Below are 26,083 nucleotides of genomic sequence, written 5' to 3' on the forward strand. Positions count from 1 at the left end.
CCATCAATCAGCTGCATCACTGGAAGACCCAGGTCTCCGCTGAGAGAAAGATGTCACTAACTTACTGTCTAGAGTCAGTGAGTCACACTATTACAGTCTGGTCAGTCTGTCAGATTACAGTCTATCACAGTCTAGAATCATCCGTACTGTATTAGTCTTGAGTTAGTATACAATATTGGTGTAGAGTTAGTCTGTACAGTATGAGTCTAGTCAGTCTGTACAGTATTGATAGTCAGTCTGTACAGTATTGATAGTCTGTACTGTATGAGTCTAGTCAGTCTGTACAGTATTGATAGTCAGTCTGTACAGTATTGATAGTCTGTACAGTATTAGTCTAGTCAGTCTGTACAGTATTGATAGTCAGTCTGTACAGTATTGATAGTCTGTACAGTATTAGTCTAGTCAGTCTGTACAGTATTGATATTGATAGTCTGTACAGTATTAGTCTAGTCACTCTAGGGTCAGTATGTACAGTAAAAGTCTAGTCAGTCTGTACGGTATCACAGTCTAGGGTCAGTATTACAGTCTAGAGTCAGTCTGTATGTATTGGTCTAGTCAGTCTGTACAGTATTAGACTACAGTAGGTATGTACAGTAATAGTCTAGAGTCAGTATGTACAGTATCACAGTCTAGTCAGTCTGTACAGTATTACTAGTCAGTCTATACAGTATTAGTCTAGTCAGTCTGTACAGTATTAGTCTAGTCATTTGTACAGTATTATAGTATAGAGTCAGTCTGTATAGTATTAGTCTAGAGTCAGTCTGTACAGTATTATAGTCTAGAGTCAGTCTGTACAGTATTAGTCTAGAGTCAGTCTGTACAGTATTATAGTCTAGAGTCAGTCTGTACAGTATTAGTCTAGAGTCAGTCTGTACAGTATTACTAGTCAGTCTGTACAGTATTACTAAGTTGGTCCATGCTACATCCCCCCATCGAGCTTCATGAAAATCGGTCAGGTAGTATAGTAGTAGTATATGCATCAGGTAGTATAGTAGTAGTATATGCGTCAGGTAGTATAGTAGTAGTATATGCGTCAGGTAGTATAGTAGTAGTATATGCGTCAGGTAGTATAGTAGTAGTATATGCGTCAGGTAGTATAGTAGTAGTATATGCCTAATCCTGCAAATGGACGGACGGACAGACGGACGCACAAACACTCCACCGAAAACATGACTCCTCGCCCTGCGCTGTCGCTGGGGTGGAGGTAACGAAGCGGTGTTGTGTTTTTAACGTGTGACCAGTCACGCAGTGTTATTCCTGGGCCTGCCTGAGGGCTCTGTTCTGTTCTCCTCTGACCGCACAGGCCTGAGGTGTTTCCTGACTCAGGAAATAGAATTAACACCTCGGCCTGGAGCCGGGGTCCCACAGCCACAGCTGTGCTCAGCCTCGCCTGTATAGACCGACACAGACTGACTCCCCAGTCTCACAGTCTCGTCCAGCAGACTGACTCCCCAGTCTCACGGTCTCGTCCAGCAGACTGACTCCCCAGTCTCACGGTCTCGTCCAGCAGACTGACTCCCCCGTCTCACAGTCTCGTCCAGCAGACTGACTCCCCCGTCTCACAGTCTCGTCCAGCAGACCGACTCCCCAGTCTCACAGTCTCGTCCAGCAGACTGACTCCCCAGTCTCACAGTCTCGTCCAGCAGACTGACTCCCCAGTCTCACAGTCTCGTCCAGCAGACTGACTCCCCAGTCTCACGGTCTCGTCCAGCAGACCGACTCCCCAGTCTCACGGTCTCGTCCAGCAGACTGACTCCCCAGTCTCACAGTCTCGTCCAGCAGACTGACTCCCCAGTCTCACAGTCTCGTCCAGCAGACCGACTCCCCAGTCTCACAGTCTCGTCCAGCAGACTGACTCCCCAGTCTCACGGTCTCGTCCAGCAGACTGACTCCCCAGTCTCACAGTCTCGTCCAGCAGACTGACTCCCCAGTCTCACAGTCTCGTCCAGCAGACTGACTCCCCAGTCTCACAGTCTCGTCCAGCAGACTGACTCCCCAGTCTCACGGTCTCGTCCAGCAGACTGACTCCCCAGTCTCACAGTCTCGTCCAGCAGACCGACTCCCCAGTCTCACAGTCTCGTCCAGCAGACTGACTCCCCAGTCTCAAGGTCACGTCCAGCAGACTGACTCCCCAGTCTCAAGGTCACGTCCAGCAGACTGACTCCCCAGTCTCACAGTCTCGTCCAGCAGACTGACTCCCCAGTCTCGGTTAATGAAAAGTATGCCTCACCACCCCCGCTGTTCAACCCAGTGCTATGACCCACTCTCTGGAGCCTCTAAGAAAATATAAACGTACTGGATATGAAATGTATTACCAACCACAGGGGTGTTTTTAAATATGGAAGCTTTCCTATGTCAAGCGGGCAATAAATTGCGCAGACTGGAGAAGAGAGGAGAGGAGTATCTGTTTATTAGAGTAGTTTATGCGATCCATATTTCAGGAGTAATGGATCTCGATATTCTCTGGCTGGAGTGCTCTCTCTGTTTTCTTCATTAGTGCTCAGACATGGACACACACAGAATCCACACACACGCACGCCCGAACACACACACACACACCTCACACACACACACACCCACACCCAAACACACACACACAGAAACACACACACACACCAACAGATTAACCGGTTCCTGCGTTTAAGCGTCCCATGTGTTTGCGTTTGAGTCACATATTGCAGATCTCGTGGGGCCACTTTGAAGCTGACTCCCCCAGAGTGGGTTAGATCATAAAACAGAAGAAGTAGTTTTTCTCAGACCCCACCACCACCACCACCCCATCACTCCACCGTGCTCGTGAGGGCCGCTCCCAGCGCTGACTGTCTCGTCCTCACCATATCTCTCAGCTCTGTGCTGCCAAACCCAACATGTGGGTCCTAGATGGTGGGCTCTGTTCAGTGATGCTGTGTGTGTGTGTGTGTGTGTGCGTGTGCGTGTGTGTGTGTGTGTGTGCGTGCGTGCGTGCGCGCGTAGGGGAGGTGGGGGGGTAGGGACTAATGGAATGGCAATGACAGGGTTATTGGTTTCAGAGCTGACATGGAACATGCCATGCTGAAGAAGAAAGATGAGCTGTGTGTGTGTGTCTGAGTGTGTGCGTGCGTGCGTGAGTGTGTGTACGTGTGTGTGTGTGCGTGCACGTGTCCTCCATTAACAGTCGTCCTGTTGTTTCTCCACAGTACTTTGAGGTGCCCTTCGACTCCAACATGAACCGAACCAAGAACAGACCTCTCGCTAGAGGACAAATCAGGTAGAGCACTACCCTCCCTCCCTCCCTCCCTCTCTCTCCCTCTTTCTCCCTCTCTCCCTCTTTCTCTCTCTCTCTCCCTCTCTCCCTCAGTCAGTCAGTCAGTCTGTAGAGATGGTGTAATACCAGTCAGGCTGTCAGTCTGTGAAGGTGGTGTAATACCAGTCAGTCTGTGAAGGTGGTGTAATACCAGTCAGTCTGTGAAGGTGGTGTAATGCCAGTCAGTCTGTGAAGGTGGTGTAATACCAGTCAGTCTGTGAAGGTGGTGTAATACCAGTCAGTCTGTGAAGGTGGTGTAATACCAGTCAGTCTGTGAAGGTGGTGTAATACCAGTCAGTCTGTGAAGGTGGTGTAATACCAGTCAGTCTGTAAAAGTGGTGTAATACCAGTCAGTCTGTGAAGGTGGTGTAATACCAGTCAGTCTGTGAAGGTGGTGTAATACCAGTCAGTCTGTGAAGGTGGTGTAATACCAGTCAGTCTGTGAAGGTGGTGTAATACCAGTCAGTCTGTGAAGGTGGTGTAATACCAGTCAGTCTGTGAAGGTGGTGTAATACCAGTCAGTCTGTGAAGGTGGTGTAATACCAGTCAGTCTGTGAAGGTGGTGTCATACCAGTCAGTCTGCGAAGGTGGTGTAATACCAGTCAGTCTGTGAAGGTGGTGTAAACCTTAGGAGCCTGTAACACCAGTTCAGTAATACGCCCCTCTAGTTCAGTGTAATGACAGCCCTGTCATATTCTAATGGGGCGAGACGCTCTGTTACACCTTCAATAAAACGGTAATAATCACAGATGCATTTCCTTTTCCCCCCGTGGGCGCTGGTGCCAGAGCTAGCTGGCCAGCCAGGGCTGTCTGTGGGCAGCAGCGCCGCCAGCGTCGGAGTCGCTGTGCCAGGCAGCTAGCGGGCGGCCCCGCCCCTTCCATACCTGCCAGGTGGAATAGGAGTTGTGAGGCGGGTAGGGGGCGGTGCCTCTCTCAGCGTTGTAGAGGGCAGATAGTCTCTCCGTTGAGGCTCGCTGGACCGCTTGTATCGCTACGCTGCTCCCAGTCTGACTCAGTAACAGGATAGCTTCCATTCTACCTGCCGTTAGTAAGCTGCCACCCTGGGGTCGCACACGCTCTCACACACACGCACACACACGTACGCTATCTCTCTCTCTCTCTCTCTCTCTGTCTCTCACACACACACACACACACATGTGCGCGCGCGCTCTCTCTCTCTCTCTCACACGCACACTATGCCAGGCATTCTCCAGGTCATCTAAGCTCATCTCCTCTCTCTTGTGCTCCAAGAACAACAAAGGAGCAGAATTACCTCTGAACAGCTCAGTTAGACAAGCCTGATCCCTCTGTTCTATACCTTCACAGTAACACCAGTAACACTCTAGTAACACTCGCTAGTTACACACCAGTAACACGCCAGCTAATTTCAGGGCTAGATAAGGGGTCTTCTTTCATACTGCGGTGGAGCGCTGACCCCTGACCTGGCGCCGCCTCCTCGGACCCTCGGGAATGTTCCGGGGACGTGCCGGTCTCTGCCGGGCTGGTTGGTGATTTCGGATGCTCTCCCTCCTCCAAACAGCCCAGCTCTGCTGACGTGACGGTGAAGGTCTGGTGTGACGCTCACGCTAACCCGTGTCCAGACGGAGCACAGCTGGGAGGCAGCAGCTCTGTCAAACAACCCGTCACCCAGCTCCTCGCAGCGCCTCCCCTCACCTGCCCACGCTCCGCGCCTCCTCCCCACCGCACCTCCTCCCCACCGCGCCTCCACCAGGGGACGGGCGTCGAGCCGGGGACCAGCGGAGAGAGAGACGTTGGCTAGCACCGCTCTCTCTCTGTGATGTGATCTGCTCTGAATGCTGCTGGACAGACAAGCCTGCGTGTGGTGAACTCATCCTCTAGTGAGGTGAACTCATCCTCCGGTGTAGTGAACTCATCCTCCAGTGAGGTGAACTCATCCTCCGGTGTGGTGAACTCATCCTCCGGTGAGGTGAACTCATCCTCCGGTGTAGTGAACTCATCCTCCAGTGAGGTGAACTCATCCTCCGGTGTGGTGAACTCATCCTCCGGTGTGGTGAACTCGTCCTCCAGTGAGGTGAACTCATCCTCCAGTGAGGTGAACTCATCCTCCAGTGAGGGGAATTCATCCTCCAGTGAGGTGAACTCAACCTCCAGTGAGGTGAACTCATCCTCCGGTGTGGTGAACTCATCCTCCGGTGTGGTGAATTCATCCTCCAGTGAGGTGAACTCATCCTCCAGTGAGGTGAACTCATCGTCCGGTGAGGTGAACTCATCCTCTGTTGTGGTGGGGGGGTACTGCTGAGCCCCCCCCCCCCCCCACACACACACACACACACCCCAACTCCACCTCCTACCCTACCATCCTGCGGACTCTGAGATGGAAATCTCAGTTTTGTGTTGATGCTCTCCAGCTGCCGTTATCAGTGGTGATGTGTCAGACTGTAGACAAGGGGCCAGACCCCCCCCCCCCCCCCCCCACACACACACACACACACTCCTCTAACCCCCTCCCCAGAGAGACAGCCCACAGCCAGCCAGCCAGCCCCCACCACCAGCACCACATAAAACAGACATAACAACACTAATCACATTGATACCCTGATGTCGCCGCTACAGTGATATGAAAGGCCCGCTCGCTTCAGAGCGTGCCTGCGTTTGGTCAGGGATTTAATCTCTCTCTCTAATTTATGGAGTATTTGCCCGCGAACTTGAAGCAGCCCCCGGGCGGGGCGTTTAATGAGGACCAGAGAGAGGAGGAAGTCTTGATCCGGTTAAAAGCCAGAGCTTCTTGTGGTTTTGGCTTCCAGTTTTGATCTCGGGAGCTTGCTCGTACACATACTCTTTGTCTTGCTGGGCCACTGTTATCCCTGACAAACGCTTATCAGATGAGCTGCCTCCTAAGCCCTGGTTAGAAGAGGCACCAGCAGAGCTAGCTGTCTGGGTGTGGGGCCCTACGTAGGGACCAGAGCTATCTGTCTGAGTGTGGGGCCCTACGTAGCTGTTAGAACCAGCAGAGCTAGCTGTCTGAGTGTGGGGCCCTACGTAGCTGTTAGAACCAGCAGAGCTATCTGTCTGAGTGTGGGGCCCTACGTAGCTGTTAGAACCAGCAGAGCTAGCTGTCTGAGTGTGGGGCCCTACGTAGCTGTTAGAACCAGCAGAGCTAGCTGTCTGAGTGTGGGGCCCTACGTAGCTGTTAGAACCAGCAGAGCTAGCTGTCTGAGTGTGGGGCCCTACGTAGCTGTTAGAACCAGCAGAGCTAGCTGTCTGAGTGTGGGGCCCTACGTAGGGACCAGAGCTATCTGTCTGAGTGTGGGGCCCTACGTAGGGACCAGAGCTAGCTGTCTGAGTGTGGGGCCCTACGTAGCTGTTAGAACCAGCAGAGCTAGCTGTCTGAGTGTGGGGCCCTACGTAGCTGCTGCTGCTGCTGCATGTGTGTGTCCTGTCCTGTACTGGTGGAACTAATATAATTTCATCTGGGACCAGGTTGAACTGAAACCCACAGACAACGTTATCAGAATGTAGTTCTCTGGGGGAGAGGGGCAGATTGTGTGTGTGTAATAATATTTTTGATTATTATTTATTACCGTGTCCCTCCACTGGATTGGTGTTTGATGTTTATAACTAGTGTTGTATTAAAAGGTTTTCCCAAACTCTCCATTTCTTCCTCCCTCTCTCCGTTCTTCCTCCTGGCTCCGCCCCCAGCCCTCTCCACGCCGTGACCTTCGCGGCCGTCTGCGGCGTCTCCGGCGTCGGCCTGCTCACCATGGCCGTCAACCCCTTGACCGGCCTGTTGGGGGCGCTCAACATCTTCCTGTACACCTGCTGCTACACACCGCTGAAGAGACTGAGCATCACCAACACCTGGGTGGGCGCCATCGTCGGGGCCATCCCCCCCACCATGGGCTGGACCGCCGCCACGGGCAGCCTGGACCCAGGTACACACACACACACTACACACACACACACACACACACACACACACACACACTACTACATATATACACACACACACACATACACACACATACTACATACACACACACGTACACATACAAACACATACAACATACTGTACATACACACACACACATACTACATACACACACACATACACACCCATACAACATACACACACACACACACACACACACACACACACACTACTACTACTACATATATACACACACACACATACAACATACACACACATACATACAACATACACACACAAACACATACACACACACGTACACATACACACACATACAACATACAACATACATACACACACACACACGCACACACTACATCTTAGGTTTCACTGCACAAAGCGGCCCTGTGAGCGGCCCTGCAGGGGCCACGGCGTTGATTCGTGACTGAACGGAACACAGCGTGGCGGCCCCCAGGGGCCCGGGCCCGGTCTCCCCAGTTCTGTACTGTAGGTCTGTTGTTACTATACGAGCTCTGCTGCAATGCATCAGCTCCATCCTCCAGTACGTCGACAGGGTTGACCCAGAGTCCCTCACCCTGGCGGTGACATCTGCGCCTGACCCGTTACCGCCCCAGCCGGAGCGGTCGTATTTCTAGAGCCCACCAGGGCCTCCGTGTCCAGGGTCAAACCCCCCAGTATTTACACACGGCCCAGAATCCCACGCTGTTTGCGTCAGGGCTCTCCGTCTGAGGCGGAAGTGGATGTGCTCTCCGGCTCGTTTGGCCGAAACCATAAGTGTTCTGTTATGGCAACTGTCAGATGCGTTTCAGATGGTCACACTGGGCTTCGGAGTGATGTACAGTACACACACACACACACACATTTATACACTCTCTTGGACACGTTTCTTTTTTTGGGGAAGGGAGCGGGGGGGGGGGACTCAAGAAAAACAGTAAATGTTGAATCTATTGGCTTCTGATGGTGTAAAATGAAAGCATGGTTTAGTGCTATTGAACCTCCCCTTGTGTTGTGTGGGCCTGGTGGGTCCATAGAAATGCCGTCTGGCCATTCATGCCCCTTCTAAAGATCTGGCCCCCTGGCTCTGACTCTGGCGATCCCGCCCAGAGAGCTGGAGGTTATCAGAGGGCCAGATGAATAAACTGAATGTGAGTTTCTATAAATAGTTATTGTTACCCGTCTCCTTAGAGCGCTGGACTCCTGACCCCCCCCCCCCCGCCCCCCCCCCCCTCTCTCAACTTCTCTGAGCCTCTCTTCCTATCTCAACACTGTTTTAGGTTCTGCTACAGAGTGTCTCGGATATTGTGCTGTGCCTATAGATTCTACTACGGAGGGTTTTGGGTCCAGTGCTATGCCTAGTGTGTTTAAAGTTCTGCTACAGAGGGTTTTGGGTCCAGTGCTATGACTCTAGTTTAGATTCTACTACAGAGGGTTTGGGTCCAGTGCTATGACTCTAGTTTAGATTCTACTACAGAGGGTTTTGGGTCCAGTGCTATGACTCTAGTTTAGATTCTACTACAGAGGGTTTTGGGTCCAGTGCTATGCCTAGTGTGTTCAAGGTTCTGCTACAAAGGGTTTTGGGTCCAGTCCTATGCCTCTAGTTTAGATTCTACTACAGAGGGTTTAGCGGCCCCGCACTTTTCCAAACGTGTGTGTAGATCAGAGCAGTGAGGGCTTTACTGTGCATCCCAGGCCTCGTCATGCTGGGGTGTCCCGGGATCAGTTCAGCTGTTTACTAAACACAGAATGAGTGATCAGAGACGCCCTGCTGCCTGTGAGGCCGCCAGGCTGTGTGCCTCCCCCCCTACACACACACACACACACACACTTCCCTTCCTCTCTCTGCCGTGTACCAGAGGGATACCAAACAGGAAGTGGCCAAGATGCCTGGCCACAGTTTCAGTTAGCCTGGCTTCTGCCCCTGAATCAGAATTTTTGAATTTTTTCGAAATGCGATTCAGTGTCTGGAAGGGCTCCAGACCATCCGTCCAGAGTGATATCTCGGTTGGAATTCCAACCAGGCCAATCAGAGTCCTTTGATTGCGATGACGGAATTTAAACTGCGCGATGTGATTGGTTAAGGGATGAAGTAATCTCTGAAGATCGTGAATCCCCAGAGACCACTATTCATTATTTCCTCATCTCTCTCTCTCTCCCTCCCTCGCTCCCTCCCTCTCATCTCCCTCCGTCTCATCTCCCTCCCTCTCATCTCCCTCCCTCCCTCGCTCCCTCCCTCTCATCTCCCTCCCTCCCTCGCTCCCTCCCTCTCATCTCCCTCCCTCCCTCCCTCCCATCTCTCTCTCTCTCTCTTTCCCTCCCTTTCGCTAGGTGCCTTGTTGCTGGGGGGGTTCCTGTACTGCTGGCAGTTCCCCCACTTCAATGCGCTGAGCTGGAACCTGCGTGAGGACTACTCCCGCGGCGGCTACCGCATGATGTCCGTCACGCACCCGGCCATGTGCCGGCGGGTGGCCCTGCGCCACAGCCTGGGCCTGGTGGCACTGTCGGCCCTGGGGCCCGCCCTGGACGTCACCACCTGGTCCTTCCCCCTGGTGGTGCTGCCCATCAACCTGTACATCAGCCTGCTGGCCTTCCGCTTCTACCGCCGCGGCGACCGCGCCAGCGCCCGCAAGCTGTTCTTCTGCAGCCTGTGGCACCTGCCCATGCTGCTGCTGCTGGCCCTCACCTGCAAGAAGCCCCGGGGGGCCGCGGAGGAGGGCCCGGCCCCCGCACGCCTGGCCCCAGCACTGCAGAGCTAACCACTGTAGAACCCCCCCCCCCCCCCCCCCCCCCTCAAATCTGGCAGTCCGTTCTCCACTCTGACCTCACTCTAATGGAGGTCTTTCCTTCCCATGTCTCTACTCCGTGTGTGTGTGTGTGTGCGTGTGCGCGTTCGTGTGTGTGTGTGTGTGTGTGTGCGCGCGCGCGTGTGCTTGGAGATCCCTGGCCTGTAAAGTGGTAACGACATTGCTGACAATGGTTCAACAGAAACAGGGATATTGTGAATACCTGACTTCTATCAGGTTGTAATGAATCATTTCAATGTGTGTATGTATATAGATTACATATTTATTTATGTAGGATCCCTCTGATTCCTGTGGCTGTTGTTTAATGACGTTGTACAGTGTAAATTGCCCCTATCGGTTACCGATGGGGCAACAATCTACAAGCCAGCCCCACACATTGTATAGATGAGATGAGAGAAATGTATTGGCTGTGAATACCGGTTATGAAAAGTCTACAGTATGACGACGGTTTGATCATCAGTCTCTGAAATTACACCAAATCCGATGAGGAAAGACGTTTAAAGCAACCGAGACGTTGCGCTGAACATCTGTACTGATCGTAAAATGTTACTTGACTTCAGTGATCACTCATGACTGCTCCTAGCGCTCGCGGCGTTTCGCCGTTCAGCAAACTGAGTGTCCTGTCTGCTTCACACCGCTTTAACTCCACACGGTCCCCCTGCACCAATCAGAGAGTTGTTGACCTTTGAAATAAAAAGGCAGATCTTTCTCTTACAATAAACATTGTCTGATTGTCCAGCTGGCCTCTTGGTCTTCATTGTGTGAGAGTTGTTCCTGTTTTACCAGAGCATGACCCATGGAAGATGACGTCAGAGACGGCCGTACTCATCCAAAATGACATGAGGGATGGCCAGGAGTCGTCCGTAGACCTGATCCTAGTCCACGCTGATGTGACTTCACATTGACTTAATTATGACGGGACTTAAGTTGCAATTATAGTCTTAGTGGACACACTTGAGGTAATGGCGGACGAGTATCATACAATGTTCTCTTTAGCAACAAGCCCTGCACCTGTCACTTCACACAGACTCCCCTTCCGCTGCCTGGCCCTAGTTTAGGGGTTTAGTTACATTTCCATCACCCCGTCCGCAGAACAATCATGTCCCCCGCCCCCCGCCCTGCTGTGGGACTTGGCCCCCGGCCGGGAGAGCAGGGCTGGATAATATCCTCGTAAAGGAGCTGACCGGATACGGTTTCATATCAGGAGGGGGGGGGGGGGGGGCAGCTGTTCCAGGAGGGAGAACGCCCAACCTGCCCAGCTGTTACAGGGGGGAGAACGCCCAACCTGTGTGGACTGGACGTCGGTGCCAACCTCGCAGGCTCCGGCTGACGGACTGTCATGTTTATGACATCCGCTTCCACGGCAGTGTGGTCCCTATCCAGGCAGGGAGGGAGTGGGGCTTCTCTGGTCTGGGTCTCTCCCTCTCCTCCCCCCCTGCGGTGGTCCTTCCCATGGCCCTGGGCAGTACGGTGTGCTCTCTGTAGTCTGGTCTCTCCCCCCCCGCAGTCATCCCTGGACTTCACCCTCCAATAATCAGATGTGGTACCAGAGATATACCACCCTGGTCACCCGCTGTCTGCTCCTAGTGCTGGGACAGCTGTCTGTTTCTGGGATTGGGTAGTACTGAGACAGCTGTCTGTCTCCGGGACAGGGTACAGCACTCTGTGTCTCTGGGACAGGGTACAGCTCTCTGTCTCTCTCTGGAACAGGGTACAGCTCTCTGTCTCTCTCTGGAACAGGGTACAGCTCTGTCTCTCTCTGGAACAGGGTACAGCTCTCTGTCTCTCTCTGGAACAGGGTACAGCTCTCTGTCTGTCTCTCTCTGGAACAGGGTACAGCTTGTTCTGGGACAGCTCTCTGTCTCGCAAGACACCTTTCTTCCTCACCGGCTGTGTTGATAACAGGTAGGCTAAAAGATAGATGCACATGTCTTTCCAGATAATCATTCTCATGTTCAAAGATCACAGACTGGATTCAAAAAGGCTGCATTCTTTGACCTTGACGTTATTTTTCATACTATGAATCTAATCAAACCGGTCGGGTTGTAAATGTAGATTTATTATTGGAGAACTGTCAAGTTTTACATGTTTGTAGCCTATGCCTATATGACACGATTTACACTCTTGGACAAGGAAAAGTTCAAGAAAAATGCTTTTTGTGTGATTTCATATTTCAGAAGTATTCTCTTAGGATCAGGCCTGTATGCATCGGAGAGAAGTATTGTGCAATGTGACATCAGTGTTTAAATCACATATTCTCCCCTCATCGGGGGAGCCGCATGAAAGCTCTGCCCCGCCATGGTCAACAATCACGACTGAAATATGCCTCGGTAAACACATGCAACTCCCCATCCAGCACTTAGACGGAGCCATGCTGGCTTTCATACACACATAACTCAACATCTGGGGTGCTTCTATCTGAGGGAACTGAACAAAAAAATAAGTCGGAATTATACAAACCTGGAGACCAGGTCGACCTTTGGCCTCCTGGATGGTTTATAAACGAAATACTTTCTAACGGGAAATCAATAAGCTAGGCCTATAAGTCGCAAAGTCACTAGAGGGGATCAAACACTAGTGTTTCACTGGGAATGATAGAATAATGAATGAATGAGGCCGTAGGGCCTGGGCTGGAAGGTCACAGAGAGAAAACGGAGTAGCCACTTTCTCCAAAATTTCGTTTAGAAAAGAGATCCACTCTTTCACCTTAAATGGAATTAATTTGTTACAGTCGGTTTGTGAGTTTATCTCAACATGCACCATCCGAATTACACGCTTCTTGTTTATTGTTGTAATGCCGACCGTTTTGTAATGCAATTTAATTTAACTAATGTGTAATTAATATGCTAACTCGATAGATTACATTTCAATCTCAAAGTAATGATGGCCTTTTCGCTCTTTGATAGAATATTTGGTGAACTAAAAGGGCTCCTATAGGACTACTATAACATTTAATACGATGTCAATGTTTGAAAAGTGAACTGTCATAACATGTTTTAGAATTGCCATCTTTTTCATATTAGGTGTAGGTACATGAAGTCCTGATAGAAGTTTTGCTTTCTATAGATCATTTTAGGAGTACGTGGTAAAAGTAGTTTAGTATAGTATTAGCAATACATCTTAACAAATGAAGTGTGAACCAATTTAATTTGCACACGCGCGCGCAAACACACACACACACACATACCATTTCTGCTAGATAGCGTAGTAGTCTGGCCGTGTCCAGTTCTTGGTTGGTATTGAGACTGTATTCCTGACGAGAGGCCTTCAGCCTGTTAGATGAATAGCCACCTTTCAGTGTGTGAGCACACATGCTTACACACACATATTTTCGTTTGCAACCTGGTGTACAGTATGTAAGCTTTGAATGTGCTAGGCCAAAATGTTAAACCTAATAGCATATTTCATTTTGAAGTGAACTATAGCTACGGTCCTATAATAGGCTCATACTAATATTATTAATAGTAGGCTACATTAGTAGTCTAATAGCCTACTAATAGGCTACTAGTAGACCTAATAATAGGCTACTAATAATACTAGTCGCATATTACTTTATGTAGCCTATTATTATTATTATTATTATTATTATTATTATTAGGCCTGTTATCATTAGGCCTATTATTATTATTATTATTAGCCTACATTGTATTTATCGTGACGCATATAGGATTTAGGCATATTATGATAATATTATTATTATTATTATTATTATTATTGATGTTGTTGTTTTGTTTTTTCTTGTTTTACCCACTGCTGATTGTTTGTTGAAAGGCCGATAAAATAGCCTACTCCTAGTGCCCACGTCTTCACAGTAGCTTAACTCATATGATATTCATTGTGTGACTGTTTGGAAATCATATTATGTCTTCAACTGAGATGAGTCCGTTATTCAAGAAACAACTTGAGTTTCAAACAACTTGCTTATAGGCCTAGATAACTTATAGGCTTAAGTAAAATAGGACTCTCCTACTCTGGATAGAATATATTAGCAATGTTTTAGCAAAGCATAAATATGTAATAGCCTAATTTCTGATGGAAAATTTGTAAACATGTAATAGATTAGTGTAACTTGTTTTCGATAAAAGTGGAAAGGCAATTGCTTTGTAGCCTACTGATAGTGGGATAGTGGGCTTCATTGTAGCTACAGATAATAACCTATATATAACCTATAACAGCTTTCCCCGACTTCAGTCTGAGTTTTAACACACTGATCACTTAGTGGTGTGACATTATTTATTCTCTCTCGCCCCCCTTTCAAACAAAGTTTTTCAACTCTGCTTATTAGTCTGTTGGACTCTGGTTTACTATAACGGTATTCTACAGGAGCGTCTATCGACTCAATAACCTACATTAGGATCCCACGCGAACGCCCTCCCACAGTCCTGTGATAGGTCCTCTTCCATCTACAAACGGCGAGGTGTTTAGCTTGCGTGCGTCCATAGGCCCCTGCAGCTGCCAGTCATCCCTGTGTCCCGCCCCCCTCTGTGAGAGGTCTAGCGCCGGGCTAGAGCTCTCCAACCAGCAGAAGATGCGCGTGGGGAGAGAGGGCACCCGAGTGCTTCAGGCTCGAGCTGCGATTTACATTTATCTGCTGTAGTTACTAACTGGTAAATGGCTCTGAATTACCGGATATTTAATTGAACTCGCTTACTCTAGACTTGTATTTTCTTGTAGACACATGGCATGCGCGTTTTTAGAGGATTGTTGAGGTGCCGCCGGGAGTGAGTGGTTTTGGCAAATATGTGGAATATGGTCCGCGACCGCAGGGCTTATGGAATATAGCCTGGTTTGCCACCATCTGTATGCGCTCTCGTTCAGCCCGGTGAAGAAGAAGCTGGCGCTGCTCGGCGTCATGTTCGTGCTCTGGGTGTACATGCTGTACTCCTGCGTGGGCTACTGCGCCACCATGCCAAGTCTGGTCGTGGACAATTACCGGGGCAAGGAGACGGCGGCATCCGTGGGCAAAAGGACAGAGAGCGGCCGAGCGGACCTGATGTCCCGGCTCCTGCCCAGACCCCAGCCCTGGGTGGACATCGAGTCCGACTACGACGAGCCATCTATCCGGACTGCTTCTAGAGACTTGCTAGATAACGAGGTGGACAGGACGGATGACTGGGACGAGGTCAGGGGGGAGCAGAGGGCTCCTGATCCGAGCGCGATGTCCAGCTTCTCTAACGGCTCAGGCAGTAAGAAGCTCCCGCAGGCCATCATCATCGGGGTGAAGAAGGGAGGGACGCGCGCGCTGCTGGAGTTCCTCCGCGTGCATCCCGACATCAGAGCCGTGGGAGCCGAGCCGCACTTCTTCGACCGCAACTACAACAACGGGATGGAGTGGTACAGGTAGATAATATTATTTTTTATGTTTTAATATTTTTATCAGCTCACTGTGAGCCTTAACCCCGCAACAGGGAACCCCCACCGTTCTCTGTACGGAATAGCAGCGGAGAGACGCCTGAGGGGGAAATGTCTCTAGGCTGTCCATAGTTTGAAGTTGACGGTGGTAGTCTATAGATCGAGTCTCGCTTGTTTTCAAACCAAAATATTATAGGACATTTTTCATATTTCACACATTAAAAGCAGTAAAAAAAAAAGTACATTTAGTAGGCTACAAAGCTACAAAAATGTTGCATTTGTTAGGCTACAGAAATGTGGTTTATTATTAGCCTAGTATATCTATTATAAACCTATCCTAATAAATGTTTAAAATAATTTGTTGTAGCCTACAGGATACATAGGCTAATATAAATCAGAATCTTAACGAATTCTTTAAAATAAGTTTAGGCTATGTTCCAACAATGAAAACCGTTTAAACATTTCAAATGCAAAACGAAATTTCCCCCACAGCTGTAGACAGCTATTCATGTAGGGCATATCGCATCCTATCAAACCATCACCGGGCTCAGCTAACATTAGATCCACATTAAGATTAAGATTAGAAAGGACAATGTGCAAATAATATTTTGATGAAATACGCCTGTTCAGATACAGCCACGGAGAGCTTTAAGAGCCAACTCTTTGTTTTACCAACTATAACCAATAATTTGATTATTCTAAATTACACCCATGCGTTTAGATTGATTTGTAGCCTATCCAACTTCAATCCCTGCGTGTGTGTTAGTGTGTTTGTGTGTGTGTGTGTGTGTGTGTGTGTGTGTGTGTGTGTGTGTGTGTGTGTGTGTGTGTGTGTGTGCGTGCGTGTGTGTGTGTGTGTGTGTGTGTGTGTGTGTGTAGCCTGTATTAATGAGTGGCTCCAGACTGCAGGCGAGGGCCGTTCCGATGTTGCGCAGTGGTCTCTATTGGACACAGCGCAACACTGCAAGTTAGAGGTCTCCCTGACTCTTAGAGTGAGTTTACAAATAAATGATTGACTCTGTAGCTACCCCAACCATACACATAGAACCTAATGTTTGCTGTAGTAGGCTATAGTCTAGGTGGCTACTTTAATTGCATGTTTAATTTAATAACACAATTATAGGCTAATTATTTACCTATTCGTAATTCAGTACAATTAGATTAGTACATAGGGCCTACTTCTGCTTGATGTTCTTGTTGATACGTTTTATTTTATTATTATAATAAATTAAAACTTGATCATATTTCCTGCATGTAACCTAGTTGATCATGGGGCGATGCTGTCGATTGAAACGCAATCTTGCCGCGGGATTCATTATAAGCTTCAATTTATTTTATAAACGAAATATCTCAAGATTAAATACGTTTTCAGGAGTCTTGCCCTCTCGATGCAGATACACAATTAATGCACTCAAAGGGAACAGTAACAGACAAGCATTTATGGTGATCTAGGAACTAGGCCTGAGTAAAACATGAATCTCCTCTTCATAATGCAGCAAACAACCTTTAGTTATTGATAGTTTAATAATGAGTGGGAGGTTTATTTACATATTTAATAATGGGTGGGGGGTCATACAATTGAAATCTTCTGCTGTCCAACAAGACACTGAAAACTTCGGCAAATGTGTTAAATTTGCGGCACAATTTGCGTCACACCACACAGATAGCCTATGTTGATTGCAGCAATATTTGAACTATAGCCTATTTATGGATAGGCTACATATTTCTCAAACTATCTCCCGGCCTCACACAAAGGCTAGCCTAGCTAATTCATAATGAACTATTTGGTTATGTTATAGCCTACATCGGTGCAAGAGACGACTTTCAGAGAAGAGGACTTGAGTCCATTAGCCAGTTTCTTAAGGCTATTTTAAACCTTGTGAAGATGAATGGCCAAATGCTAAAAACCCAGGTTCTCTCTTTCCGTCTCTAAGCCCGGGGCTCTGGGAGTCTCAGACGGGGCAGAACTAATAGTTCATCTGACAAGTTGATAAAAAACGGTTGTGGATTGCATGCCACTCTGAATAAAGGGATTTGGTTCCAGTGTCTGTGGAGCTGGAGTCCTTTAAGAGGCCCCTCGGCAAAGCACAGCGAAATGAAAGAACCGTCGAATGGGAAGGTGTTAGTTACAGACTGCAGATTCGATTAAAAATAAAAACACTGTCATCCAATTTATAAACGGACTCGATTTGGGATTTGCTGTGATATCTGCTAAATCTATTTTGAGCCCCCTGGCTGGTTAGATTTGTTTCAGTTCGAGGCGGTTTTATTTCCCCGGAGATCCACTTTTAGATTGTTCAAATAGTCTTGTGGATGAGTACATTGCCGTGGCCTGGGTGGGGGGACGGTGTTCACGTTTGGGTGATGATGTTGCAAACTTCTTTTTGACCGATGTTTCCATAGAAAACATGACGCAACGGCTGGCTGCCGCTGCCCTGTTCAGAAACGCTCAAATAAACACGCAAGCCCAATATCTGACACACACACACACACACACACACACACACACATGCACGCACACACACACACGCACACACACACACACGCTGAATGAAAAGTGCCCTTGTAGATTAATCTTAACTTAATCTTTGTGGTTATGTGGAGAGTTTGTATTTTTTATGTTTCATGTCCAATTTGACAATATTTTTTGCAAATAAAGAGCAACTTTGAACGCTGGTTATTGACCAAAATGCGTGTTGCCCAACCCAGCTCTGAAGTAGCCTGACTTCTCATGCAACAGCAGATGTTTTGTGTCAGACACGCTGCTATGCTAACATTATAGGGGCGGTGGTGTTTTGACCAGCAGTGCGTTGCACAAACACTTGTTTTGATCTGCTTTGTTTGTTTATTTGATGCTGTCTTTCCTCATTTTGCCGTGTGAAATTGTGTCTGGATGTGGTTTTACTGAGAGACGGTCAGGGAAGCCCCACTCTGCTGAGAGGAGAGGGTGCTGGACACAGTCCTTCCTGCTTGTGGGGAGGAAAAACGTTCTGATAAGTTTCTCTAGTGAAGATAAACCAAGAAAGGAAATCATTCTTAGTTGTTAATAGTCCCAATTTCCCGTTAGAGTCAGATACCGAGACCACAGTGGAACAGATTTTCCAGCCAGGCAGTGAGCTCGTACCACATTAGCCTTCCAGGAAATGGCACAAATCAGTGAAATATTCTGTATGGAAATAAAATGGTGTGTTTATCTAAGGTATTTGGAGTATACGTGGTTGTGCAATTCACCTCCCTCTCAGTTAATTTGCACAACCCTCTGCCCAGCCCTCCGCTGGCCCGTCTGCGCCACCCTGCTCTCCAGGACGCCCAGGAAGTCCAACCACACGCAGATAGACAGACTGGCAGACAGACTGAGTGGGAAGGATGAACAGAGCAGTGATAACACACCTGTTGTGATTCTCTGATGTACTCTGACAGTTTTCTAATTGTGTGAAAAGACAAACATGATTCATGCTTTTTGCGTGAGGGACTTTGTACCAGGTACTCCTTTCAACTGTGAGGTCAGACACACACTGCCTCTAAGGAGAGAGAGAGAGAGAGAGAGGAGGGGGAGAGAGAGAGAGAGAGAGAGAGAGAGAGACGGGTTAGTCACAGTGCAGCTTCACCTGTTTTGCATCGCAGGCCTTGCATGGGAATATCAGTGTCTCCGTTTTTAGAGTCTGGACAGCAACAGAGACATGGACATTAGCTCCTAGGTTTCTGGTGGCAGCTGCCTCAGTGTTCTCCTGTTTGGTGACTGAGTCCGTTCAACTCTTCTAATCTGCGACGCAACAGTTCACTCATATCAGCTCTCCTCTCCTCGTACGCAGTCTGTAAAATCCACTACGTCAGGATAGTCTGGCTCAACGTAGGGGGGCTTTTGAGATAAGCCTCTCATTGGCGCAGCTCTATTCCAGCGGCGCCAATCAGATTCAATCCCCCGACACTATTTTGGCAAGGATACCATGAAAAATAAAAACAAGCTTAACGCTTCCCAAGACGATCATGATTGGTTTAAATCAAGGCAGTGTTTCTTCCCCCTCCTATCTCAGATTGATAATTGGGTGCAGCCCGGCCGTTCTCCGGGGCTGGGACGGCGCGGTGCTGACGTGCGGAGAAAGCTCTGGCTCTGCGAGACTCTGTCAACGGTGATCTACGGTTTCTGGGCGACATTTTGTGTTTACCCGGAGTGATGTTGGTTACGACTCTCCGTCATCCTGTCAGTTTGTGGTGCCTCTCATGCTCCGTTCGTATTGTATTGAGATGTATTGGCTGGGAAGGGGCTTTGATATGCAGTGTAATGACTGTGCTGTGGTCGGGCTGCCCGTGTGGCGGGCCCTGGCCCCGGCCGTCAGTCAGGGCCCTCCCGTGTGGCCCTCTCCGCGGCCCCTCCCTAACCAGTGGTTCTGAACGCCCCCTCCCAGGGGCCCCCGCTGTAGACGCTGAGACTCGGGGGTCTCCTGAGTGTGAGCGGCTGGGGGATAGCTGTCAGGTACGCTGGGAGATTTTCGCATGACTGCGTCGGTTTCTGGCAGTGTCTCTTTCACGATAACTTTAGATGTTTAGTGACGAGGGGAAACATGAGTAATGTTTGAGCGTGCATGAGTAAGTAAGGAAGCAAGTAAGTAAGTATGTAAGTAAGCAAGCAAGCAAGTAAGTACATTTTCGAATTGTAACTTTTTTGAAATGTTCGAAAATGTTAGTCAATTCAGCATGAGTCTTTCTCTAATAAGAAGGTGTGTGCTGCGCTACGTATGGTTTCTGACCAGACACTAGGCTCCAGTCCGACTGTCGGGGGGGGGGGGGGGGGGGGTATGATCAGGAAGGCTCCATCCCAGAGCGGGGTGTCTTTGTGGAGAACCTTTGTGTCTGTCCCCTGGTGAAGGCCGGAGGTAACCCCCTCTCTCTAATGGCAGCGTCCGTCAGGGCTGCTTAGAGCACTGCAACAAAGGGACAAGTGGAGCGTTGTTCTGGAGGGGCCAGCTGATAAAGGGCCGTTCCGCCGTCCAGCGCTGGAGATGCCGGCGGAAGTCTGTCACCGGAAGGCTGTTATCTCAAGCTGGTCCGGCCCCCGGCCCCTAGCCTGCTGCTGCTGGCCGGCCGTGTCAGTTCTGGACGGCTGCCCCCCCTTTCATCTCTGCTATCCAGGAGGGCTCCTGTTCCCCTGTAGGTGACCTCCACACACTCTAGAGACGCCGACTTGGCTCGCCTCCCTTCTTCTCAGAGGAAGAGAAGGGGCTCCTGGTTCTAGTGCTGGCGAGGATCAAACCGGCATCGAGCACAAGGTCAACAGCTAACGTGTGCGAACATGTTTTGTAAGGAAGGCCCTGAGAAAAGCCTGCTCCCACGGCATAAGCAGGAAGTGCGCGGTGGGCTGTGATAGGCTCAGCTGTGGGACATGGATCATTTTAATCTCCAATCAAACAATAATGAGACGAGACAGGCAACACTTGCTGTTATTGATCGGTCAGAGGCGACGGGTTGAGGGCGTTTAACTGGGTCAGTCTACCGTCTGGGGGTGTGACAGGCCCTGTGTGCTGACCATCTGCAGAGATAGCACCCCAGTCCACACACACACACCTCAGAACACACACACCACAGTACACACACCCCAGTCAACACACACCCCAGTTCATATGTAACCGAGTGAATGGTGAGTCCCCGTAAACCCTTGTGGAGTGAGTGTAGTCCTCTGAGGTAGTGGTAGCGAGTAGCTGGTGAAACTCACTCCCCTAGTATAAAAGGATTTGCTAGAGACCCTGTTAATAAGAATATCTATTTTGGCATAGTTGTTAGCACATCTGACTTTCTAGCACAAGGTTGCAGGTTCGCGTCCCGCCCTGGACAATCCCTTAACATGGGTCAAACGAACGAGAAATACAACGCAGATGAGAGTACTACGAGAGTACTACCATTACACACACACCCCAAGTCCACACTGGAAACATAGGCTACACAGATACAGAGTGACGAGTGGAATTTCCCGTCTGAGAGTTAGGAGCTGTGTATCCATATGAATGAACCGTAGAGCCGTTGACAGTAATGCTGAGATGTTCAGCGAGGCCTTCAAACACGGGATGGCTGTGATGATGTGGAGGTCAGTGGAGAGGAACGTCTCAGAACATCAGATCCCCCGGTAGCGGTGCCGCTTCCTGTCCTGTGGCCCCTCCCTCTGTCCCTGCAGCGCTTCTCAGAGGCCCCCCCCCCCCCCCGCGCCGGCCGGCCACACAGCTGACGGCAGGATGAACACGCTCCGCTCAAAGCCCCAGCTGCGGTGGCCGGCCACGTGAAAGCAAGTCACCCGAAACGGTTCCTCCGCGTTGGCTAAACTTCACCCCAGTCTTCCCAGATGAGCAGATTCTTTTCTTTGTGGCCAGGTTCCACAGCCCCCCCTTCACCGACCCCCCCCCCCCCCCAGCCCATCCCCTCAGCCTCTTTCAGGAACCTTCTCTGTGTTCTCCAGCTGGGCGCCTCGCCTATTGGCGAATAAGAATGGTGTCACATGTCGTGCTGTGTTCAGCCGGCCCTGGGCGGGGCACCCTGCAAGCCTGACTGACCACGAGTGGCGCCCTCTCCCAGGGAGCGCTTTGGTCAGCGCGGCCGGACGGACGGACGGGGGAGGGGAGAGGCCCTGAGGCCCGCTGTCTAAGCTGGCATGGCCGCCCCAAGAATAGGGAGAGACTGGAGAAAGGAGGCTTTCATCCCCAAATTACCAGTGGCTAATAGCGAAAGGAGGACCGGTGGGGGGGGGGGGGGGGGGCGCAGCCCTGTGGTGGTCCAGGCCCTAGAGCTGCTCCTCAACGCCAAACGCAACATGGCCGCCACAGGCAGGAACCTCCCGCTGAGGAGAACAGATAATAGGAACTCACTATCAAACCCTGACCATCTCCTGAGACACGCACACACACGTGCACGCGCACACAGAAAGAAAGAAAGTATAACAACTCTCGCCATTGTTAGCTTCAGTCCGTTCAGCCTGCCTGTGGAGACACGTGCGTCTGTTGACACTTTCCGTTTCCCTTTTGAAAAAGTATTGATGTGTTGCTCTGTGGGCATAGACAGCAAGACGGCAGGAAACCAAGAATGGAAACCAGAGGAAGAATGAAAAAGAGACAGCAAAGTTTTCTCTCCTTATAGAAGAACAAGAGAGATAGCAAAGTTTTGTCTCCTTACAGAAGAGAAGAGAGATAAAAAGGTTTCCGTGTGAATAAAGCCTCGTGTGTGCTGCCCCGGGGTTGTGAATTGGTCTCTTTTTAACGAGGTGATAATTTGGATGTGGGAGCAGCACCAGGCCGGCTCCCTCCCTGGTTAACGTATCGTTCTCTGCTGCTAGATAAACACTCTCTGGCACATTAAGAAGCGCCCGGGGGTGTGAGGGTGACGAGGCAAACACTGGCTTTCCTGTACGCTCTGTTAATCACCAGCCTCTCCGCCTGCTGAGCTCCCGACAAGACCACCGCCACCGCTCCCCCATCACCTTGCTCCCCCTCACCTGGCTCCTCACAGCACCAGGAGTCAGCTGGGGGGGGGGTTGAGGGAGTCAGTTGCGGGGGTGAGGGAGTCAGTTGGGGGGGGGGGGGGGGTGAGGGAGTCAGCTGGGGGGGTGAGGGAGTCAGTGGGGGGGGGGGGGGGGGTGAGGGAGTCAGCTGGGGGGGTGAGGGAGTCAGTGGGGGGGGGGGGGGAGTCAGCTGGGGGGGGTGAGGGAGTCAGTGGGGGGGGGGGTGGTCTGTTGGGAGAGGCTGGGGAGGCGCTGAGGAGGGAGTGAGGGAGGAGGGAGGAGAAGGGGATGACAGCAAACCTGTAAAGCTTGATGTAACCCAGGTTATCAGTCCCGGAGGCAGTCATTAGGATGTTGGTGAGCGTGCCTCACACTGGGGACAGAGAAGATGGCAGAGGGAGAGAGACAGAGAGAGAAGGGGTGAGAGAGAGAGGGAGAGAGACAGAGAGAGAGAAGGGGAGAGGGAGAGAAAGAGAGAGAGAGGAGCCCTCCCTTCTGAGGTTTCCATTAACCCCGGCTTTAAAAGAGCACAGCTCATTAGAGGCCCTGAGTGGTCCCCTCCCCATTCTCTCTCCTCCTCCCTCAGTCTTTCTCTCAATGTCTCTCTATCCCCTCTCTCTCTATTTCTTTCTCTCTCCCCTCTCCCTCTCTATCTACTTCTCTCTCTCTTCTCTCTCTCCCTCCATATCTCCCTCTCTCTCTTACTCTCTCTCTTCTTGGACCAGGATTCAAGGCTCTCCTAGGAGAACAGTGTGAACCACAGAGCTGAACTCCCAGGCTGCCTTGCTGCCAAAACCAGGAACTCTTTTCCGTTCTCTTCCCAACTAAACTCTCTTCTCAGTCTCATTCTCCACCGTGTTCAATTCATAGAAGTGTTGGATAGAGGCTCTATCTTTCACAGATCTCTTCTTCACTGCGCATCGATCAAAGGACGTCAGAGAAGTCTTTTTAACCCCGATCCCAATTGGCAGTTAAGTTGTTTGAAGTCAACGTGCAGATCATAGCTCTACAGCGGAGGCTGGATAGACTTCTGGAACATTCCTAGTGGACCCCCCCCCCCCCTTCCCCACCAGCCCTCCACGGTCACCACCGTAAATCTACAGCAGAGCTAATGGATTATGTGTAAAATAAATATGCACAGTACAGGAGGATCCCTGGCCAGATTAGGTGGAAAAAAGTAGAACATCTATCAGGGGAGAGACCGGGGAGAGACCGGCAGCAGCAAGGTGGCTCACATTCACCCTGCAGAGAGGAGACAGGGATGAAATCTAACTGTTATGTCGTTGAAAACGCTTATGACAACAAACAAACGCTGTGGAGTTCTGGCCCGGCCCGGCGTATTTCGCTGGCGGGGGCCTATTTCTCAAATGTCTCTTTTTTAAAAGATCTCTTTCTTTCTTTTTTTCCGTACCGAATCGGCCTGTCTTTCTGGCACGCAGAGAGCGGATCTTGTTTCCCTGTGAAAGAGGGAGACGGCGGCGGAGGAGAAGAGAAAACATTTGTCATCGCCGCTCGCTGCGGTTCAACGTCCCCGCGGACGAAATACCGAGAGCACCTCTGACGCGGAGGCAGAAACGGTTAACATAGAACTCTTAGCGGTAATTATCTTGTCGTCGGGATGCTCAGAGTTATCAGGGCAGACCATATCCGGGCCAGCATCCCAGGGAACCTGCAGAGCAGCCTGGGGACACAACACAACACTGCCGCCATTATTCCTCTCTGAAACGAGGGGTTTAATTGTCACTGCTGGTACGATAGCTACACAATCTACCTAATTGTATGTTAGCCGAAGAGACAGCCTGTCTTCAGAAATTTGTAAAGCGCTAAGCTGGAGCCCAGCTGTGTTCTGGGGGTGTTGGTGTGTGTGTGTTGGTGTGTGTGTGTGTGTGTGTGGGGGGGGGGGGGGGGGTAATGGAGGCTGAATAATGAATGTCTCCTCAGAGGGGGCGGAGTCATGGAGTAACCCCGTCCCCCTTCCTGGCTCACCTGTCTTCAAAAGGTACGCAGGCAGTTACACATGACAGCCTATTCAAACAGGATGCAAAGTAGTATGCGTGTGTGTGTGTGTGTGTGTGTGTGTGTGTGTGTGTGTGTGTGTCTAGGCTAAAGGGGGGTGGTGTCATGTGTGTTCTTTGTCAGTCTGTTTCATCTTGTATTCTACCTCTCTGTGGCGAGATCAAGCAGTCACCTGCTTGCCTGTTCTTCTCAAGAGTCAGTACATCACTCAGAACAGCTCTGCTGCACACACACACACACACACACACACACACACACACACACACACACACAAACATCACTTCATTGTTTATCTGGGCTTCAAATCCCATCATGGCTCATTGTGCAGCAGTAGTCCTGAGGTGTGTGTGTGTGAGAGAGAGAGTGTGTGTGTGTGTGTGTGTGTAGTGCCGTGTGGTTCTGAGGTCTTGCCGGCGCTGGTCTGGTGTGTGTTGAGCTGGAATGTGTCTCTGGGGTCGCCAGTGTCGGCTAACACCTTCAACAAACACTCAGAGCAAACACACTGATCACAGAGGATTACGCAGGGAGCCAGCCCCCAGCGGCGCACGCTGTGTGTGTGTGTGTGTGTGTGTGTGTGTGTGTGTGTGTGTGTAGGGTTGATGGAAGCCGCTTTTGTGACTAGTGTAGCTTGTTGGCACAAGTGGTGTTGCGTTCCCAGGTGCCTTATCTGGTATCAGCAGTCAAACAAAAGAACGAAGTGGAGCATTAAGTGTTACTTACAGAGCTCTCCATCACTCTGAAAGGCTTTGTGGAATGACCCTGTTTTGGCATGGCGGTCACTCCTTCACTCTCACAAGACCATGGCCTCTTCCTCCTCCTCCTCCTCCTCCTCCTCCTCACACACACACACACACACACACAAACACGGGCCGTTCAGGGTCTGCTGCGTTAGACAGGTAGAATGTGTCAAGCATGCATGAGAGGAGGAAGGAGGCTCTTTCTTTCTCCAACAACGCCCCCCCGCCCCCCCCCCCTCCCTCCATCTCTGCCCACCCCCCTCTCTCTCTCCATCCCTCTCCTCCCCCCTCCTCTCTCCCTCTCCACCCCCCCCCTCTCTCTCCATCCCTGTCCTCCCCCCTCCTCTCTCTCTCGACACCCCCCCTCTCTCTCCATCCCTGTCCTCCCCCCTCCTCTCTCTCTCTACACCCCCCCTCTCTCTCCATCCCTGTCCTCCCCCTCCTCTCTCTCTCTCTCCACCCCCCCACACTCTCTCCATCCCT

General features: G+C 50.4%; 2 protein-coding genes across 3 annotated transcripts in view; both read left to right on the top strand.

The window, feature by feature from the left end:
* Window positions 1–9,995, top strand: part of cox10 (cytochrome c oxidase assembly factor heme A:farnesyltransferase COX10) — a 48,090-nt gene extending 38,095 nt beyond the window's left edge. Inside the window, exons 5-7 of one of the 2 annotated variants that reach the window (XM_084456411.1) lie at window positions 3,177–3,247; window positions 6,965–7,197; window positions 9,540–9,995. In XM_084456411.1, the coding sequence (XP_084312537.1) occupies window positions 3,177–3,247; window positions 6,965–7,197; window positions 9,540–9,967 (732 nt within the window). In that variant the 3' untranslated portion in view covers window positions 9,968–9,995. The remainder of the gene's footprint in view (window positions 1–3,176; window positions 3,248–6,964; window positions 7,198–9,539) is intronic. The other variant, XM_084456412.1, reaches the window with a different exon arrangement.
* A 4,561-nt stretch (window positions 9,996–14,556) lies between these two features.
* hs3st3b1b (heparan sulfate (glucosamine) 3-O-sulfotransferase 3B1b) overlaps window positions 14,557–26,083 on the top strand; it is a 23,309-nt gene continuing 11,782 nt past the window's right edge. Inside the window, exon 1 of the mRNA XM_084456414.1 lies at window positions 14,557–15,355. Within this exon, the coding sequence (XP_084312540.1) occupies window positions 14,787–15,355 (569 nt within the window). The 5' untranslated portion in view covers window positions 14,557–14,786. The remainder of the gene's footprint in view (window positions 15,356–26,083) is intronic.

Source organism: Borostomias antarcticus, assembly GCF_949987555.1.
Source record: "Borostomias antarcticus genome assembly, chromosome: 22".
Classification (NCBI taxonomy): domain Eukaryota; kingdom Metazoa; phylum Chordata; class Actinopteri; order Stomiiformes; family Stomiidae; genus Borostomias; species Borostomias antarcticus.